Source organism: Aquarana catesbeiana, linkage group LG02 (assembly GCF_042186555.1).
Source record: "Aquarana catesbeiana isolate 2022-GZ linkage group LG02, ASM4218655v1, whole genome shotgun sequence".
Taxonomy (NCBI): domain Eukaryota; kingdom Metazoa; phylum Chordata; class Amphibia; order Anura; family Ranidae; genus Aquarana; species Aquarana catesbeiana.
In genome coordinates this window covers 522,123,741-522,144,390 of record NC_133325.1, presented here as the reverse complement: position 1 = coordinate 522,144,390, position 20,650 = coordinate 522,123,741, and the positions used below count along the sequence as shown (strand labels likewise).

General features: G+C 42.0%; 1 protein-coding gene across 2 annotated transcripts in view; it reads right to left on the bottom strand.

Annotated features, from left to right (window-relative positions):
• Positions 1-20,149, bottom strand: part of RBBP5 (RB binding protein 5, histone lysine methyltransferase complex subunit) — a 156,966-nt gene extending 136,817 nt beyond the window's left edge. Inside the window, exons 1-7 of one of the 2 annotated variants that reach the window (XM_073615818.1) lie at positions 19,951-20,149; positions 18,015-18,040; positions 10,350-10,522; positions 9,996-10,136; positions 9,654-9,816; positions 9,453-9,562; positions 6,838-6,957 (exon numbers count right to left, since the gene is read on the bottom strand). In XM_073615818.1, the coding sequence (XP_073471919.1) occupies positions 6,838-6,957; positions 9,453-9,562; positions 9,654-9,816; positions 9,996-10,136; positions 10,350-10,522; positions 18,015-18,040; positions 19,951-19,969 (752 nt within the window). In that variant the 5' untranslated portion in view covers positions 19,970-20,149. The remainder of the gene's footprint in view (positions 1-6,837; positions 6,958-9,452; positions 9,563-9,653; positions 9,817-9,995; positions 10,137-10,349; positions 10,523-18,014; positions 18,041-19,950) is intronic. The other variant, XM_073615819.1, reaches the window with a different exon arrangement.
• Between the last annotated feature and the right edge of the window lie 501 nt (positions 20,150-20,650).

Sequence of the window (20,650 nt, the reverse complement as noted above, 5' to 3'; positions counted from 1 at the left end):
CACTGAGAAACAGGAGACAGAAGCACAGCCAAGCTCCCCAGCGGAGTGCTGTTTCTGGCAGAGGAGAAGGTTAGTGATATGTCCCAAATAGCCATACAGAGCCCCTGTTCCAGGAACATGTTACCCCCGTCCAGAGGAAACACTAATAAATGACATGGGGCCTGGAGGACCGCCCCTTTTATCTGGTGGGGGGTAACGTGTTTCCTGTCCTGGTAGGAGGAGCCCTAGGTCTCATGGACTGTCCTGGAAGATGCTTTGAGAAAAACTGCTTTTTTATATATTCTTGGGGGATATTTATTATAGCAAAAAGTAAAAAATAATGCATTTTTTTTCAAAATTGTCGCTCTTTTTTTGTTTATAGCGCAAAAAAAAAAAATAAATAAAAAGACTGCAGAGGCGATCAAATACCACAAAAGAAAGCTCTAATTATGGGGAAAAAAGGACGTCAATTGTTTGGGAGCCACGTCGCACAACCGCGCAATTGTCAGTTTTAGCGACGCAGTGCCGAATCACAAAAAGTGTTCTTGTCTTTGGCCAGCCAAATGGTCCGGGGCTTAAGTGGTTAAACTGCGTCAAGAGACACTTAGATGAGTCCAAAGTGAAAAAAAGTAATTTTTTAAACTGTGCAAAATAGGTGGATATTCGGACTTGCAGCCAAGGATGACCGACAGAGATGTATGCTCAATTCAGCAAGGAAACAATTTTCACCATCAAAATGTGCTACCACCACCAGTGAAGGTAAATGGTGTGGGCTACCTGCCAGCAGCAGTCAAACAAGCAAAGCTGATGGGGTCTTTAACATCACAGGAACTAGCATGCGGATAGTAAATACCTGCGTAAGTCCCCTGTCCTCTGGTTATGGATGTGTAGATATTGTTATCGATAGGTCAATCGGTACTGGGTTTTATAGTAATTTTTCCTTTCCCCTCCTCCCCCCTTCCTTTTTTTTTTGGCAGCGTATTAAAGTGGCAACCTTTATGTTCAACATCGATTCCAATTTTAAAACTGTTTAGGAGGACAATCTGAAGTTGTGCTCCAAAACAATGATGTCATTACTAATTGAGGAATCGCATTAAAAATGCAAGGGTCACTTGGAGTAATTCAATAAAAACATCTTGATTAAAAGGGCCAAGAAACTCCAATGTGATAGGAGGGCACTTCAAGATGGTAAAGCTTACAAATGGCAATTGAACCAAAATTGTAACTCAAAGTACAAAACAAAAATAAAACGTACACACGCCTATCAATCACCTGCATACTCACTAATCTCTTATTTTTATTCTTCAACTCAGCCCAGAGGTTGTAGCCGACATAAGCGCCGCTGGTGAGGTGATGAGTCGCACGATGAATCTCTCCATATGGGGGATTCACCCTTACAGTCAGGTAACAGTTATGACAGTCACTTTTCATCACAATACTAATAGTGACGTATTAGATATACACACTCCAGTGAGTCACTCAATCTTATTTAAGCACTTGTTACTGCACCAACTATCTCACGCTCACACTATCCACCTATAGGCACTTTTTTAGATTAAAGTGGGGTTCCACCCAAATTTTGAACATTATCTCTATGCATTCTCTTCCTTGCCTAGATGCTGACATGCTGTGTAAAAAAATTTAAATCGCTGTAATTACCTTTTTTTTTTCTAATCTTCTTAGCACTTCCTGGTTTTCCTCCCATGGGAGTAGGTGTGTTTCTCGCCTCTCCCAGACCTCCCACAGTCCCCTGGGAGCTAGTCTCAGGCTTCCCAGCATGCATTGTGCAACAGCGTCATCACAACATCTCATTGAATGCTGGGAGCGCAGCATTCACCGCATCCAGGAAATACATGCTTGTGGGCTTCAAATGCCCACAATGAAGATGGAAACTGCCTTCAGTGAATTTTATAAGTTATTCTTTACAACGAAATCGGACACAGGCGGACTTATTACACAGAACATGTGAGTAGATAATCATGAGAAGAAAAGTTTGTGAATGAACTTCAAAAAAAAAAAAAAAAAAAAACGATAGATAGGTGGACCCCCGCTTTAAATGAGGGGTCAGACATAGACCCGAAGAACATTTTAAACACATTCACCCAAGTTACACAAACCCAATATATAATAACCACGCCAAACGCTGCAAATTTGTCAACATCAAATTTCAACAAGGCAACTTACAATCAATCTCCTTGTTAATATAGTCCCTTTTCCCCTTCCAATACTATATACAGTTGTACTACTTATTCATGAGCAAAACATACCTTTATTGATATATGGGGTCATGATTACTAATTCCAGTGTAAATCTAGCTATTGGGTAACCATGTACTTGTTACTACTCGCTGCCATGTACATATTTATTTTCATTTTTAATTTTTTTCCCCTTTTTTCTGTTTCTGTTCGTGTTGCATACAATTTTTCTGTCTCTGTAAAAATGTTGGCTGCCATTGTTCTACTCGGCCACTAGATGGTGCGCGAAGCGTGCTCAGGGCCATTATTTATTTATTTATTTCAGGTACTTATATAGCGATGCCAATTTACGCAGAGCTTTACATATACATTGTACATTCACATCACTCCCTACCCTCAAGGCGCTTACAATCTAAGGTCCCTAACTCACATTCATACATACTAGGGACAATTTAGATAGGATCCAATTAACCTACCAGCATGTCTTTGGAGTGTGGGAGGAAACCGGAGTACCCGGAGGAAACCCACGCAGGCAGGAAGAACATGCAAACTCCAGCCATGCCATGCTTCACGCATGCCCAGCGGATGGGCACCACCTGCGCATGGCTAATGGGTTGTGGAGGTCTCAGAGATCCCCGCCTATGCCTTTGTGCAGGGGAGAGCCTCTGTATGTCCCCATTGAGCGCAATGCATTGCGCTGATGGGGGCTTCCTCTTCCGCCGGTGACGCGTGACCCCGTCACGCCCTTTCAGGGCGTGGCTGCGCCGCACGCCTCGGCCATCTCAGCTGCATTTATTTGCAGCTGATTAAATGGAACTACCAGCAACACACAAACAGGTTGCCTTGATTGGCCCTTTGTACAGCTTTATACTATTTAAGGTGCTCACTCACATCCAGCGTTCTCTCAGTCTGAGGACTGCTGCTTGGCTGTTTGCAGCTATGACTAAGCACTCTGTGTAGTGCGAAACGCGTAAGCTTTGTTCCACTCTGCTGTGACCTGTATTTTGGATGACACTTTATTGAATAAAGGCAAATATTTTTGGAGTACAGCTGTCCAGGATTTATTTGATGTCTAACTGCTACAGTATTGCCAGCACCTGGACTTATAGACTGAAGGAGATGCCTTTTACTTTGATCTGACCCACCTGGAGTGGTGATACTCTCTCTCTACTTGGCTGTTTGCACCGCACATGTTCCATCTCCAGTGAAAGGTAAAATTTACTCCGTTTACTGACTAGGCAACTTAGGGCACATGTTATGCCTGGCTCGCTAAGTCAGTATTAATCCGGTGTTTTAATAGCATCCAAAAATTACACCCACTGTTTAAACTAATCAGGGGTCCTTTTTTATGACTTTTCGGATAGTGCTTTCTGCTGGGTATATACCAGGGAGTCTCTTGTATGTGTGAAGCACCTGGCCGCTCCCTGATTGCACAGCTGCAAGTCTGCAGGTCTTTGCCTGAGCTCTTCCAGCCAACGCGGTTTTATATGCCATTGTTTTCAGTATTCTTCTATGTTATTTCTATGAAATCCAAACGTACCTTTTGACTCAAAACACTGTATAAATTAATTATATGATACTATTTGTTTTCACATGTCACTGCACATATATTATGTATCATATTTATGTTGTAGATAAAGATAAAGTCACCCCAAGTAAATCTCCCCTGATGAAGGAAAATATGTACCAATAAAAATTTCCGAAACATGTCGGGATGCATGCTACAAATCTCTATGGACTGACCTCAGTTTGACTCTGGCAGTGCCTTGATTATTAGCCTTGGGTTTGCTATATATGTATATTCATGTATTATGAGTTATATTGGTGTACTTTGTGCAAAAAAATTTTAATGATTGTTGTATGTTGGCAATACCTACCGTTTTGTATCCAAATAAAGTGGCACATAGTTGCCTTTTATATACTTCTGTGCCTTTATACTTTTTTCTGCCAAAAAACAATCAAGCTCTCAGGGACCAACATCAAGAAAGCATAACGAACCAAACTCAGCATGTAGAGACTCATCGGCTCCACCAGTCAACAGGAAGGAGTCATACAGGAAAAAAAATGGATTGCCACATAGCATAAAATCCTTGGCTAAAAATGTATTATATAAAGTATTGCACTTACATCAATTTAGATAAAAACAGGCCTTTGTATAATGTGATCACAAGGAGAAGAACACAGTGTTGTGGAGCCAGCACGGTACGTCCCAACGTTTCGTCTACCAAGACATCTGGAGTATGGGACCCCGTTTAATGGACATTTAGGTTCTCAATATGTTTATGTATAAGTTGTCTCACCATTTTGCATACTAGTCTTGCTTTGCAGGCAATGCCATTAATGTATGTTTAAGTGTGCACTGTCACTTATATATTTGCATTATTACATATATCTCTAGTTACTTAGCGCTGCACTTAAATCCTTACCATGTATTAACCTGTGTAGTGACATGCCGCATACCTCACATTTAAGCAGACAAACCGCTGACACCACAATTTTTCTACTACAGACCGTGTGTGCAAAAGCCGACAAACTACACCATGAAACAACTAGATCAACGTACATCTTATAGGTGAAAAACACAAAGTGCAGGTAAAAAGGTTTATTTATAGTACCTTTAAGCAAAAATACATGCAAAATTAAAGTCCAACATCAGCTAACACTTTTTAACCACTTGTCAAACAGCACCATTTATAAATGGTGGCTGGTAGCAAAGGCATTTAAACACACATTATAGCAGCCGAAACAGTGTTTATAACTGTCAAGGCAACTGCTGACTTTTTGGTGGAAGTGACTATAGCACATTCTTACAGCAGGCAGCTGTTTAAACCCAATTGTCTCTGATTTACTTCTGACTCTGTGTCCCTTAATCATTTATAAAGAAAGCTGACTGTTGAAATTGCCACTGTCAGTGTTAATTGACAGTGGCAATTTCCCAACCCATTCTAACTTCCACTTTTGCAGGACAGCATGACCTAATTAAAGGAAAGAAAACAAGTTCCACTTGAACCATTGGTTTACCAGGACAATTTTTAAATTTGTCATAGATTTGTTAATATCTGCATTTTGTGCCAGAAATGACTTGAAATCCCCAATTATGTACAGGAGACCCTGTAGAGTAAAATAGTGTTAGTTTAAAATTTTTATGTTGCACAATATTTGCACAGCTATTTATCAAATGCATATTTTCAGGGAAAATACACTTGGCTCGGTTCACACTGGAACCAGCTGCGGATCACACAGGAGTGCTGTGCGTCCCTGCTCCCTGTTTCAGGGAAGAAACCCCCCCCCCCCCCCCGGTTTACTCACCTGAGCCCGTTCATTCCCTCAGCGGAGACGCGTCTTCCTCTCTGCCTGGGGTTCTCGGCTCCTGATTGGATTGATAGCAGCGCAGCCATTGGCTCCTGCTGCTGTCAATCAAATCCAATGATGTGGGCATCGGGGGGGCGGGGCCGAGTCCGGCATTCTGTGTCTATGCAAGCAAATGCTGGACTCAGAAGTGCGCCCGCAAGGTAACCCCCAGGGAGAGACTTCTCCCAGGGGGTTTACCGATGCGAGGAGGAGTCACAAGCGCCACCAGGGGACCCCAGAAGATGAGGTTCGGGGTCACACTGTGCAAAAGGAACTGCACAGTGGAGGTAATATGTTTGTTATTTAAAAAAAAAAAAAAAATGTAAAAACAATCCTTTACAATCACTTTAAAACTGTGTGCACCTGGGAGTAACCAAATATTCTCCATAGGCTACACCAACAACTTTTACACGTTATCAGTTTAGAGTTAACTGTGACTGCTTGCCCAACAATTATTACTCACACTCTGATTTATGGCGATACTTCGTATGTGTGGTTCAATTTATGTATGCATACACGTGCGTGCCCTATGCTGTGACATTGCACTGGGTTGTGTACAAAAGTGCTTTTAATTTTTATTACTATTTCATTTAATTTTATTATAATTTCTTTTTTTTACCTTCTTTTTATTTCTTCAACTCTATCACAAGAGTCTCATGCTTCAAGGCTAAACATCCAGCGTGCATGAGGCCTAAAAAACATTATTACAGGAGAAGTCCAGGCAAAGCTCGTTTGGCTGTACTTCTTCTATGGATCACAGGAGTGCAATGCGCTTTGCACTCCTGTGACACGTTTTCAGCAGACAGCGGGCTGAAGTCCACTCTCTGCTGACGTCACCGATTTCAGTCCAGGCACCGCGTCATCCTGACCACGGAGTCTGGATCCGCCAGGTGCCTGTACTGACACCCATCTCAGCAAGCCGCTTTGAGCCTTAGGCGGCCGCTTTGCCCCCTCCACAGCCCAGTGCTCCAGTGAGCGAGGAGGGAGAAGAGCAGAGAGCTGTGACTAACAGTCTACAGCTCTCTGTTCACAGAGCTCTGAAAACCGAGTGATCAGCGTTGTTCGATCGCTTGGTTCTCAGTGTAGAGGTGGCGGGGGACTGATGCTGCATTCATCTAGGCAAGTATGATTGGGGGGGTGGGGGGGGGGATCCTTTACTTCTCTTTTAAGAACCATTAAACAGAAAATAAAAATTTCAAAAAAACATCAAAACAGTCTGGAAAATGTGGATTATGTTATTAAATCCCAAAGGCTAGTCTTATAGGGGTTGACAAAAGAAGTTTACGTTAATTTTTCAGATAAATATCTGTACCTGTTAACTAAATCTTGGAGTTTTTGCATAGGCTCTGGCTCCCCATCTCTTCCACAGGTAAGTATTTCCCGTCCGTCATACACTCGAATTATTCTGTCTGCTGTATTTATCAAGAAACAGCTATACAAAAGATAAACAATATATACTGAACTTATTAGTAGAGAAACTTCAACAGAAATATGAACTTTGAAACGTCACTGTTAAACGTGTGCAGGGCACAGAGAAAAATATATGACTTCTCACCCTGATATCCTCTCTGCTCCCATTTTATTCCAAACATTTCTGCTATAGAGCAGGCAGTAGAGTGAAAAAAGTTGCTAAGAACGCAGTACAAGCGCGCAAAAAAAGAAAAAAAAAAAAATGTGAAAAGGAGGGCCTTCATTTTTGCATTGCTTTAGTAAAATATGTAATGGGAAATGGAAAACATTTGTTTTTTCAGCTACAGAGAAATATATGATAAATAGATTCTCATATCATGAAGAAATTACAAAATATTTGACTTGTTTACTCAATGTAATATATCAAAGATTATCGGAATACAGTCATTATGTGATACCAAGATATCAATTAAGCACACAGATGGTAACCGCATCAGTATATTTTTTACCATGTTTTCATAAGTTTAAAAAAAAAGACTGTCGAGCTTCATATTCAGAAATAGAGTCATTCGATGGCAACTGCTTTAAAAACAGCACAATTCACGCTATGAAAACATTCTGTCTCCTGGGAAGTCTAGAATAATAAGACTAAAAATCTTTTGACTGGCAGCAGCCACACATGGATTGGAAATAGTATGGTCCCACTAAACTGGCCAAATTTCAATCCATCCAGATTGAGTTTATGCCTGGATGATAAAATTAAGCCCTGAAAGGTTAGCTGTGTTCTATATACGTATTTTAAAGTTTCATTTTAAACCTTGTCTTTGGTGTATCTTTTATGCTGAGGCAAAAGATGCAGAAGATTATCCCAGTCACAAACTGTATGAGGACTTTTGATGGGAGCTGTGGGCTTATGTCAATGGGATAAGGCAGTTTGCTTTCAGGTTCATTCTGCTTGTAATTGAGATCAGTTTGAGATGCTCCAAAATAATTTCAACAGTAAAACAAAGCTCTTCATCAGCTGCTCTTAGGAGCCATAAGAACAGACTAAGTAAGATATACATGCTCAGTCCTAATACATGTCAAAATAGAAGTGAAACCGTAATTAACCCTACTACCTTAACATTGTGATTGGGTGCAATAAAAAAAAGAGATGTTTGCTATGGAAACAGCACTCAACCCTTTCTCTAGCATTATGGTTCTCAAAGATAAATTATATTAGACATATAGAAAATCTCAAAGCTTCCCTAAAATATTGTAAAGATAATTTTAGACATACCTGTTTCTATTAGTTGGAATAAATTTAACCTCTGGCATACAGGGTGATCCTTAAGCAAGGAGTTTAGCTTGTTATACACCTTTCTCTTGGACTTTTAATCTTTACACTTTCCTATATAGAAAACACATCACTCACCTAGCCAATCCCTCCTTACACCCCCCCCACATTCTTTATTTCTCTCCTCTTCCTGCCCCTTCCTTTTATTATATGCCCCTCTCTGCTTTTCTCCCGTGACTCCTGGATATCCTGTCATAGTCCCTGCTAAACCCTTGATTTTTTGGTTTTATTTCAATGAACTGGAAACCCAGTTGACCTTTCATCCAACAACTAGATTCAGAAATGATACATACCCTGTTAAAAATCTACTTAATTTCCTGTACCTCGGTGACATTCTATATATGATCTTTAAAGTGATAGTAAAGCCTTAAGGCGTTGTACCTTAATGCAGTCTATACATAAAAAAAAAAAAAAAAAAAAAATTCTGTGACGAGGAAGCAGGGGACGGGGCCAAGTGTCAATAGACACAGACAGGGCGGCTCAGAAACGAGCCTGCATGCATGCCCCTATGGAAAGGCGCTTTCCAAGGGGCATTCGTCGAAGAGGAGGGGCCTGGAGCACTGGTGGAGGACCCCAGAGGAGGATAATCGGGGCTGCTCTATGCAAAACCATTGCACAGAGCAGGTGAGTATACCATATTTGTTATTTTATTAAAAAAACATTTCACTTTAACGGGTGGATCTTCCAACAAATCATCTCTATCCATTTTAAAATGTTGATTCATGTTAAACATGCATAATTTGACCTTATCCATTATGTCCTTGTTGTGGGAAAAATTTAAATAAAAAAAAAAAACAAAAAAAAAAAAAAAACACAAACAAAACAAAAACATACATACTGGCTTCCAGCAAATCCCTGAAAATTTTATCTGGCTCCTTCCTAAACTTGGAAAGCTCTGCACCGTCAGGTGAAGGCATGCAAAAGCCCGCTATAAGCCGACTGTGTCACAACATTAGTAAACGTACTCATTCGAGCCAAAAAAAAAAAAAGAGGTAAAAGGATGTACCCTACTTCTCTTTTAAACATGAGAAAATTGTACTTGCTGTGTTTGGATGCTGGATACTATACAAACTATAACACAGCCACCTGGCAACAAAATGTTCCCAGTCCTGGGCAAGATTATAGGGATAGAACAGGAAGAAGTAAAAGAATTACACAAAGCCATCGAGATTAGCCGTTACCTGCCCTTCCTCGCAAACTCTATGGATTTAATAGCAGTTGTGTTGCTGGTCCCAGTTGTAACACGGAAAGATGCCACCAGATCCTGGGTGTTTGTTTTCAACACTAAAATCTATAAAAAAATATTATAAGAGATGCACTCAGTTTCCCTTAATTCAATGTGTTTTTGTAAAGAATATACTAACTTTTCTAATGCATCATACCTTCCCTTTGGCATTTCCTGTATAGATGTACTCTCCTCTACGGTCAAAAGATGCTACTACGTTAAGATCAGAATCATCATCCACAGGTAGGACAACATGGCTGGAGTCTGACAGCGTTAGCATAACAGGGGCAGATTTCATGGGACACACTAGAACTTTATCCCTTGTAAAAATAAAAAAAGTACAAGCAGTTAAAAAAGAAAAAAAAACTGTGTGTCCTAGAGCTGTATTGCAATAATACAATAATCAACACAGAAGCTCTGCTTCAGCACAGACCCAAATACAGCATACAGTATAAAAGCAGTAAACAATATATTAAAGAACACATCTACTATTACTTACTGATCGCGGGGATGAAACTGAACTTTAAGTATGGGGGAAGGAAACCTAAACCTCTGATCACAATCTCCAGACAAGACATCCCACAAAGATACTATGTTATCGGTAGAGGCACTCACAAGCTTATGACCATCTCTGCTCCAGCTGTAAAGAAGACAACATTTTTAGGATACACAAATTCAAAAGCCTTAAAAAGGTGTACAGTGCCACAAACAAGAAAATATCACAACTACAATTGAAAACACTGATCAGGTTAAAAAAAAAAATACACAAAATATGGCATTAGTTATTATCCCTAATAAGACCAAGTAAAATGTGCTGGACATTTGTTTTCAAATCAAAAGACAGATTACTCACCATAGAGAGCACACAGGATGTATATGAGCACTTAAGATCTTGGCAATGCCCCGCGTTAAGAAGTCCCATATAACAATACGGCCGTCGTTACAACCCACGGCGAGAAGAGTGCCCCACCTATTAAAGGTGCAGGTGAGGGCCATGCTAATGCAATCCAACGTTCCATCTGCTTCCTATGTGAAGAAATAAAAATAAACTAATTTTCATAGCAACCAATCAGAACGGGCAATTGCACAGGCCTAAGCAGAAAGCTGTCACCATTTGGTGGCGGTAATACAACTGTCAGTAAATGTATGACTTCCTACAGCAACCGGAGGTTCATGTCAGCAGGCAGGCAAACAGGCTCATTAGTTAGCCTATTCAACAAACAGCCAGAGCTCCCATTGCAAACTCAAACCTAATTCACAGTCAAAGGCTTGTTTTAAAAGAGAAGTATTTTTTTTTTAGTTTCATACTTGCCTATGTGGATGCAGCATCAGACCGATGCTGCAGCTGTCCCCCGCCGTCTCTGCACTGAGGACCGAGCCACCGAACACTGCCGATGGCTCGGTTTTCACAGATCTCCGAGAGGCGAGCAGCTGACTGTCAGTCAGCGTCTCTCCTCTCTGCTTCTCCACACTCACTGGAGCGCTGAGCTGTGGAGGGGCGGGAAGTGGCCATCTCAGCGGCGTACCGAGACTGCCATCAATAAAGGCAGCTGGTGGATCCAGATTTGAAAGTCAGGATGATGCGCTGCCTCAAATGATGGCAGTGACGTCAGCGGAGAGCAGACTTCAGACCGCTCTCCGCTGAAAACAGGTCATAGGAATGCAAAACGAATTGCACTCCTGCGATCCATAGGAGAAGCCCAGCCTAAAATGCTCAGGCTGGACTTCTCCTTTAATGTAAACATTTAACAAACCAGGCCAAAATAATGCATAAACCAGGGGTTAACTTAAGTGAGAACCACTAAGGGTAAAATGGGTAACCTTACTGACCAAACAAGAGGTCTGAAGTGAGGGATTGAAGGGGCTGAATTATCTGCTACCTTTTTGTTTACAATGTATCCCAAAAATATTCACAGCATTTCACTTTTCCCACATTGTGTTATGTTACAGCCTTATTCCAAAATTGATTAAATTAATTATTTTACCCCATAATGACAGCATGAAAGAAGTTTGAAAACTTTGCAAATTCATTAAAAAAAATAAAAATAAAAATCACATGTAGATAAGTATTCACAGTCTGCCACGACACTCAAAATTGAGCTCAGGTGCGTCCTACAGTTAACAGTGCACATCAGAGCACAAACCAAGCCATGAAGTCCAAGGAATTGTCTGTAGACCTCCGAGACAGGAATGTATCGAGGTACAGATCTAGGGAAAGGTACAGAAAAATTTCTGCAGCAGGTCCCAGTGAGCACAGTGGCCTCCGTCATCCGTAAATGGAAGAAGTTTGGAACTACCAGGACTCTTCCTAGAGAGGGCCAAACTGAGCGGTCAGGGGAGAAGGGCCTTAGCCAGGGGGGTGACCAAGAACCCAATGGTCACTCAGAGAGCTCCAGCATTTTTCTGTGGAGAGAGGAGAACATTCCAGAAAAATAACCATCTCTGAAGCACTCCACCAATCAGGCCTGTATAGTAGTGTCCAGGCGGAAGCCATGCCTCAGTAAAAGGCACATGACAGCCCACCTGGAGTTTGCCAAAAGGTACCTGAAGGACTCTCAGACCATGAGAAACAAATTTCTCTGATCTGATCAAACAAAGATTGAACTCTTTGGCCTGAATGGCAAGCGTCATGTCTGGAGGAAACCAGGCACCGCTCATCACCTGGCCAATACTGTCCCCTGCAGTGAAGCATAGTGGTGGCAGCATCACGCTGGAGTTACACGATTCTGGCTAAAATGAGAGTCGCAATTTTTTTGCTTAGAAGATAGATCACGATTCTCATGGCGTAACATAATCTTTCACATTAAACAAAAAAATTGGGCTAACTTTACTGTTTCATTTTTTTTTTTTTTATTCATTGAAGTGTATTTTTCCCAAAAAATTGCGTCTGAAAGACCACTGTGCAAATACCAGTGTGACAATAAAATATTGTAATAATCGCCATTTTATTCCCTAGGGTCTCTGCTAAAAAAAAAACATATAATGTTTGGGGGTTCCAAGTAATTTTCTAGCAAAAAAAAAAAAAATCAGATTTTAACTCTAAGAAACAAGCGTCAGAAAAAGGTTTAGACTTTAAGTGGTTAAATGTCCTGCATTTACACACAGAAGTGTCATCCCTTTGATCTAAGATGGAAGAGTTACAATGTTGTTGAAAACTTGGCAGACTGCCAGAGTGAGCAGAGAACTCCCTATACTTGTTACATGAAAGAATCGGGAAACTCTGCAATACAGATCGTCAGGGGGGTTGAATCGAGATTGCGAACTTTTAACAATTAATTGTGCAGCTCTACATCACGCTGTGGGGTTGTTTTTCAGTGGCCAGAACTGGGAGGCTAGTCACGAATGAGGAAAATATGAATGCAGCAATGTACAGAGATATCCTTAATGAAAACCTGCTCCAGAGCGCTCTGCACCTCAGACTGGGGCGAAGGAGTGGCTACGGGACAACTCTGTGAAATGTCCTTGAGTGGCCAAGCCAGAGCCTAAACTTGAACCCGATTGAACATCTCTGGAGAGATCTGAAAATGGCTGTGAACCGACGCTCCCCATCCAACCTGATAGAGCTTGAGAGGTCCTGCAAAGAAGAATGGGATAAACTGCCCAAAAATAGGTGTGCTAAGCTTCATACTCAAAAAGACTAATTTTTTTATTTTTAATAATTTTGCAAAGATTTCAAAACAAACGTCTTTTACGTTGTCATTATGGGGTATTGTTTGTAGAATTTTGAAAAAAAAAAAATCGATTTATTCCATTTTGGAATAAGGTTGTAACATAACAAAATGTGGAAAAAGTGAACTGCTGTGACTACGTGGAAAAAGTGAACTGCTGTGAATACTTTTCGGATGCACTGTATGATCCCCTTTCCAGGTGTTTGCATCTCACCTAAAAACATACAAAAAAAATGTACCCTGTAAAATAATGCATTTTATAAATTGCTTTTCCCCATTTAATGTGGGTAGCACAGTGGTTGGCACTCCTACCTTGCGGCACAAGGGTGCTCAGTTTGAATTCAAACCAGGACAATACCTGTGCGGAGTTCTCCATGAGTTTGTATGGTTACCCCTGGGTACTCCGATTTCCTCCCAGACTCTGAAAACATGCTGGTAGTTTAACTGGCTCTTGTCAAATAGGCCGTAATATTAATATACAGTATATATACGTGTGTGTGTGTGTGTGATAGCAACTTTAGATTTAGGGCAGGGACTGGTGTAAATGTACAATATGTAAAGTTGCATACATTGTCAGCACCATTTAAATACTGTACCCATAATAAATAGATATTTGACACTTTCGGGTATATCAGATAGTGTGTCCCCTCCTGATCATTGTGGTTGCTCTTGCTGACTCCTCCATCTTGATTGAAATCTGCAGACACAAAGGGGTCTGCGGGAAGAACCACAATGACCAGTAGAGGACACACCATCCAACACACCTGGAAGTACTGAACTGCTGCTGAGCCCAGAGCTCTGAAATTAGCAAAGATTCTGTTTACCATCCACCATAAAAGATCTTCTTTTACAATTTGCCTTGATTTATTTATTTATTTATTTTTGTATGCCAACAGTGTATCTAATTGTCAAGGTTTAGATTCCCATTTGGCTCATCAGGTAATAAATCCTATCAGTAAAGGAGTACTAGTGAACATACTGTATATGGTTTTATTCAAATAATAGTACAAGATGTAAATGCAGTAACCCATAGCAAGCAAGAAGTCAATTAATCAAGGTCAAATGAGCACCAGATAGACTTTGATTCATTTATAGTATGGGTACTGCAATTTGGGCTTTACTCTCTACAATGTTTTACTGAACCCAGATGGAATTGTAAGGGGAATGTACAGTTTCCACAACAAAACATGTTTTCAAGACTGTAAAGTGTAAACCCTCTCCCGATTCTGTCCCAGGATCCTACTTTGTGTTATACAGATAACACAAGAAAGTAGGATCCTGTGACGGAATCAGGAGAGGGTTTACAGTCTTGAAAAAATGCTTTGTTATGGAAACTGTACATTCCCCTTACAATTACATACATACAATTCCCTTACAAGTATAGAAACCAGGGACAAAAAACTAAATACCAAACAGATGCAGAATTATACAGATAATTCTGCATCGGTTTCATATTTATTTATTTTTTTAACCTTCAAAAGAGATGTTTTTTTTCTTTAATCATACTTACCTAGGTAGTTGGAGCATCGATCCGATGTTGCATCTGTCCCCCGCTGCTTCGAAGACGGAGAACAATGATCAAAGGCTGCTGATCACTCAGTTCTCAGCCTTCAGCGACTAACGACTGGTCCCTGGAACTCTGTTCCAACGTCCCCCCCCGCCCAACCGCTCACTGGAATGCCGGATGTTGAGGGGGCAGAAGCAGCTGGTTCAGGATCTCAGCGGCTCACTGTACCAGTGGCTCACCAGCTGCTGGTCCAGGCATCTGGGTGAATCCCGTCTTTAAAGTTGGGATCTTCCCACAGCCTGGACCTGCTGAGCGATGTCAGCTGACAGCTGGCTATAGCCGGCTGTCAACTAAAAAAGGGGCTCTGGAAGTGCAGGACGAACTGTACTGCTGTGATCCTCAGTAGAAGTGCAACAAAGTGGTATGCCGTCCCTTCAGAGCGCATGCGCCGTTGACATCACCAGCTGCTTCCCATGTGAATATCTCCTAAACACCACATGTTTAGGAGATATTCACTGTACCTACAGGGAAGCGTTATTATAGGCTTACCTGTAGGTACAAGTTAAAAAGCTGGGTTTACTACAGTTTAAGACTGAATACAAGCCAACCTTATTGACCAAGTGCAAAGGGCACCATCCTGTGGTAGGCAGTGCACATTTTTTTTTTAACCTCTTAAAACATTTTATAAATTTCTTAGGACAAAGCATTTTAAGGTTTAAATAAAATCACTTACTGACTACCACAATATGTTGCTGTGACAGACCCAACCAGGACAGGGGCTTTTGGAGTGGACTAGGGCAAGCCTCCTACCCACTGATCATGGCCCATGGAAAGAGCATGATGGACCACCACCTAATGGACACAGAGCATGGTTTGGATTACTTCTCTGAATAAGGACAATAAAGCTTCCTTCCTGGAGTGGATAGAAAGATGCAATATCAATCTTGTACAGGCGAATGGTCAGAGGGAATATGGTGGCCTTACTGCATACTGGGTTGGAGAGGCTTCTTCACTTGGGACAGTAATATTTATCAACAATATCCCTCAAGAAACATTTGAAGATAAATTAGTTCCACTGTATCAGACTGCTGGAACATTGTATGAGCTTTGCCTCATAGACTGTTGTAGACCGTTGCCATGCAGTCTGTGATCCCTGATTAATCAAAGCATTGGCTAGGCTTGAATTCCATGGTTAATTGTGTTTCCTATTGTTTCTGTCTGTCTTCTCATCTATGTATTTATACTTGTAATAAAGTGTATTGTACAGTGCTTTGTATTCAGGGTTGTAGGTGCTGAATGGTCTGGTCACCCAGGCTGGTTTAAGAGACTAGTTAATTAGCTCATGTTAATTATATCACTCAGCTATTAGTTGCTAGAGGGGGAGTAGCATATTGTTAATGTTGGCAGTTTAGCTATGTTTACAGTTTGTATTGTTAGGGTAATGTGGTCAAGCTTTTATCTGATTTTGTGTGGTATATCAATGCTCTGTGAGTTTTCAATAACCAGTTTTGTGTTTTTCACCACCCTACACTGTCCAGACTAGTGACTGGGTGGGCTGCGGGATCTTATACCGTGGACATACTCCTCTTGAGTACCAGGGTTCGTCACAGTTGCCCCTTGCACCTGGTCAGGTTGCACAGCAAGGTTAGCTAAAATTCAGTCTTGGGTTCTCATTCATACATCCTACATGACCATGGTGCGGCAAGTATACTGCAAATACCTGCGCCCGGGATCTCAGATGTTCCAATTCCTGCTCAGCCTGTACACCCGAGTGACGAGCTGAAAATAGCCAAGGCTGTCTGCTGCTGTAAACATGTTTCCACATGTATCTGCATATCCAGTGGTTACCTGCAGGTAGGGATACATTTTTGCCCTTGGACAAAATCTCTCTGCAACCAGGGTTGGAAATTTGTCCCTAACAGCAGGCAACTACTAGATGTGCAGATACATGTTAACAGCAGTTGACGGCCTTGACTCTTTTCAGCCCATCACTCAGGTGAACAGGCTGAGCAGCTCACAAAAAGTGGAACACCTGGGAACCCGGCTGTAGGTATTCATGGTATACTTGCGATTCCGTGGCCATTTAGAACATATGAGATCTAAAGCCTGGTTCACACAGTAAGTTTTCTTTCGTACAACCCAGCAGGCTTATTGAAAAAAAACTGAGGAGCTCGCTGTATTAATGATGCGATGTTAGTACAGCGATCTCCCCACTGAGCTATTGTGTTCTGACAGGGGGACAACCCCAATGCTCGCAGCCATTGGCTGATCGGATGTCGGTTGACTGTTGATTTTCAAGCATGCTCATCAGACAAAAGCTGGCCGTAAGATTAGCTTCTGCCTCACGCATGCGCAGTAGGGACCTGGCGTGAAGCCGTAATGCTTCACTACCGGGTTCCCTTACCGGCAATGGCGGTGGCAGCATCCAACAGCTGATGGAAACATCGCTGGACTCCAGGACAGGTAAGTGTTCTATTATTAAAAGTCAGCAGCTGCAGTATGTGTAGCTGCTAGCTTTTCATTTTTGCAGGGGTGGGCGGTCCTCCGCTTTAAAGAAACAAAATAAGTATGAATGCAAGTTAAAAATTTAGCTCAGGAAGGACATAGCTGGTGTATATTTAAAAACCTTAGGATGTCAGCTACAGTACATAAACACGTAGGGCTAGTTTCCACGAGCGTTGCACTTCGAAGCGGATCCGTGTTCAGATTGCTCTTCAGAGAGCATTTGACAGGCAGTGAGGAGGCGCAGTATTGCTTCCTCACCACCTATTTTAATCCCTTAAACCCTGCACTACAACCACGTGCATTGCGTTCTTGCAGGGTGCCCCTATTCAGTTGAACGTGGTTAATTTTTGCTGAACTGCATTGCAAAAGCCTTGTGCATTGCAAAGCCTCGTGGCCCCACTCCACTGTCACATGTTTTTACTGTACCTCCCAACATAAGTGTAAACGATGCCTTTGAGTTTAAAAGACCTGAACCCCCCCAGGTAAAAAAATGATTTACAGCCCTGAATATAAAGTGAGGGGAATTTATCAAAACTGGAGCAGCTAGCTGAGCAAGGTAACCAACCAGCTTCTATTTTTCATGCTCAAAGCTGAAGATAGAAGCTGACTGGTTGCCACGCATAGCTGCTACAGGTTTGATACATTCCTCTCAATGTATATTATTGCTAGTTTGTCACAACCCTGCCACTTCCTTTACTTTGCAGCCCTTTGTTATTCATAACTCCTGCTCTATCTCTTGGAAAGATTCAACTTATTCCAAACTGTACAAAGATAAAGATTATCTGGAATATAAAGGCCATATAATGTGGAACATGCATAGAAAATAATATATGCTCACCTCTGGGTAGTTCTGTCCAAAGGATTCTAGGGATTAAAAAAAAAAAAAAAAAAATGAACACAAAATTATACACAAACAGGTTTTTTTGTGTTTGCATGGATTTTTTAGGTTGTTTGCACACTAATTTAATCTGCGGTCTAAATCCAGCCATCATTTTTTCTTGTTTAGCTTTCAATCAATCAGTGGCATACCTGATGTATTCAACACACAAAGGTCAATTCATTAAGGAAGTTGAAAAACCTTCTGTGCTGCAGCAGCCCCCCCAGAGCCCCCCCTCTTTTTTCTTACCTGATTGTTCCAGTGTCGAGGACGTGCCCTGCAGCTTCAGCCACTGTCTCGGGTTCTCACTGTATAGATTGATAGCAGCAGGAGCCATTGGCTTCCGCTGCTGTTAATCAAATCCAGTGACACAGGTCTTGCGCGATAAATTGCGCTGCAATATCGGGATCACAAGTAGCATGTCGCCTAAAAGTAGCACATGAACTTTTTTTGAGCAACATGCTTCCCACGATGCATGTTCCCGCGATTGCAGCGCGATTTATCGCGGCAGACTTGAGCCACGATTTGAGGTGTCATTCAAATGAATGGCATCTCAAAAGCGAGTCCCGCGATTTGTCATTCACACATCAGCGCTTTCAAATCGCGGGCAATTTCGCAGCAAATCTGCCTGCGATTCAAAACACTGAAGTGTGAATGCAGCCTTAAAGGAGAAGTACATCCAGAGCTCGTTTGTTCTGCACTCCTGTGACCTGTTTTCAGCAGACAGGGGGCTGACAGCACAGAGTCGGTCCAGACCTGGGCAAGATCGCAAGAATGAAGTCGGGATCGGCACCCGGCTCAGCGAGCCACTGAGAGCCTGAGCCAGTTGCCCCCGCCCCCTCCACAGCCCAGTGCTCCAGTTAGCAAGGGGGGTGCAGAGCAGACAACAGTGACTGACAGTCACCAGCTTTCTGCTTGGCAGCCCTAAGAACCGAGCAAGTGTTTAATCACTCGGTTATCAATCTTAGAAGCGGCGGGAGACTGATGCAGCATCGGACGAATGCTGCATCTACCTAAGTATGATTCTGCGAAGAAAAATAAAAAAAACTTCTCTTTAAGCCTGGGTTCACACTATTGCGAACACAGACATTGCATGTGATTCGCACCCGCACTGCTGTGCCGATCACATGCTATGTCTGTGCAATGCGAGTTCAGCCATACAGTTGTATGGCTGAACTCGCATAAAAAAGGTGTAGGGACTTTTTTTTTCCAGGCACAGAAATCTGATTGCATGGGTGTTCGCACCCATGCGATCTGATTCCTGTCTGAATCCACAGTTCGCACTGTGATCTGTGATCCGTTCCATGGGTGTCATTAACAAAGTACTGACACCGGCAGAGGGCAGTGTGAACTGCCTGCGGGGGGGGATCCGACGTGGGAACCGTCGCTGGTTCCCGTATCGCTATAGTGTGAACCTAGGCTTAAGGTGCGTTTCTGACATAATCGTCAGATGAAGATAAGATCGGGGAAAAAAACGTAGCTTCGGCTTCTAAAATTGGCCATATATTGATTACATTTCTGTTGGTTCAGAAGGGACAGAATGGATTTTGATCAGTGTCTGACAGTCCCTGCTTAACAGTCAATTGTTTGATCAACTTCTGACGAGGAGATATGTTGGAAATTTTATAGGCTGTAGCCAATCAGCTACAGCCCTAGACAGTGTACCTGACAGCAGAGATTCGGCAACAAACATTCCAACGTGCAATCAGTTTACACAGAATCCTCCCAGCAGCAGTACACAGAACGTACATTGCGGAGATACACAGAACGATCGTCTACAGTGGAGAATTTATGAAGAGAAATGTTTGTTAGGACTCCCCTATATACATAGCACAGGGCCCCTCACATCCATTCTTCCTTTCATACATCCCGCTCCTTTCCTCCGACCTCTCCTTACCGAGTAACTCCAAATTCATTGCTCCGGTCCGGCCTTACTTAACGTTATCTTTTAGCCGTGCCCCTAGACTGGGGCGGCAGGGAAGGTAAAACACAATAAGGCGATTATGAACGGATTGTACGCGAAAGCTGAGACGAATCCGGCAACAGCGAGGACACCAAAAATATTTTACGACAGGCACCTCAAAGGGCAGCCGCGGCCTTCGAGGCGTGCGCAGTTAAATTGCTGTCCGTGCGGTATGAGATTCCCACTACTAAGGTTCCGGAGATACAAATGCTACAAAACGCTCTTTTAAAAAATGTAAACAAAACACGCCAAATTACTTCCTTTTTAGGGAACGTACTAAACTGCATATTGGGATGATGGGATGATTGGATTATTGGCTGCAATACTGAGAACTCTCACTAGATGTCAGTGTACCATATACACATATATATGGTAATGACTCTGTTGTTTCTCAAAATATGTTATTCTTTACTGCAGTGCTTGATACAATGTTGCAAGAAGCAGTTGCTAATGTTTAACTCTTCACTTGCTGATATATATGCAGCTGTACAACAGGATACAGAAGCAATATAAAAATTACATTTGACCTGTTTTTGATGGGAATATGGGTAGAATTATTATTGCTCATGGGGATTATTGGAGGAATATCATGTTAACACCCGACAATGAACATATTTAATTAACAATAATAATA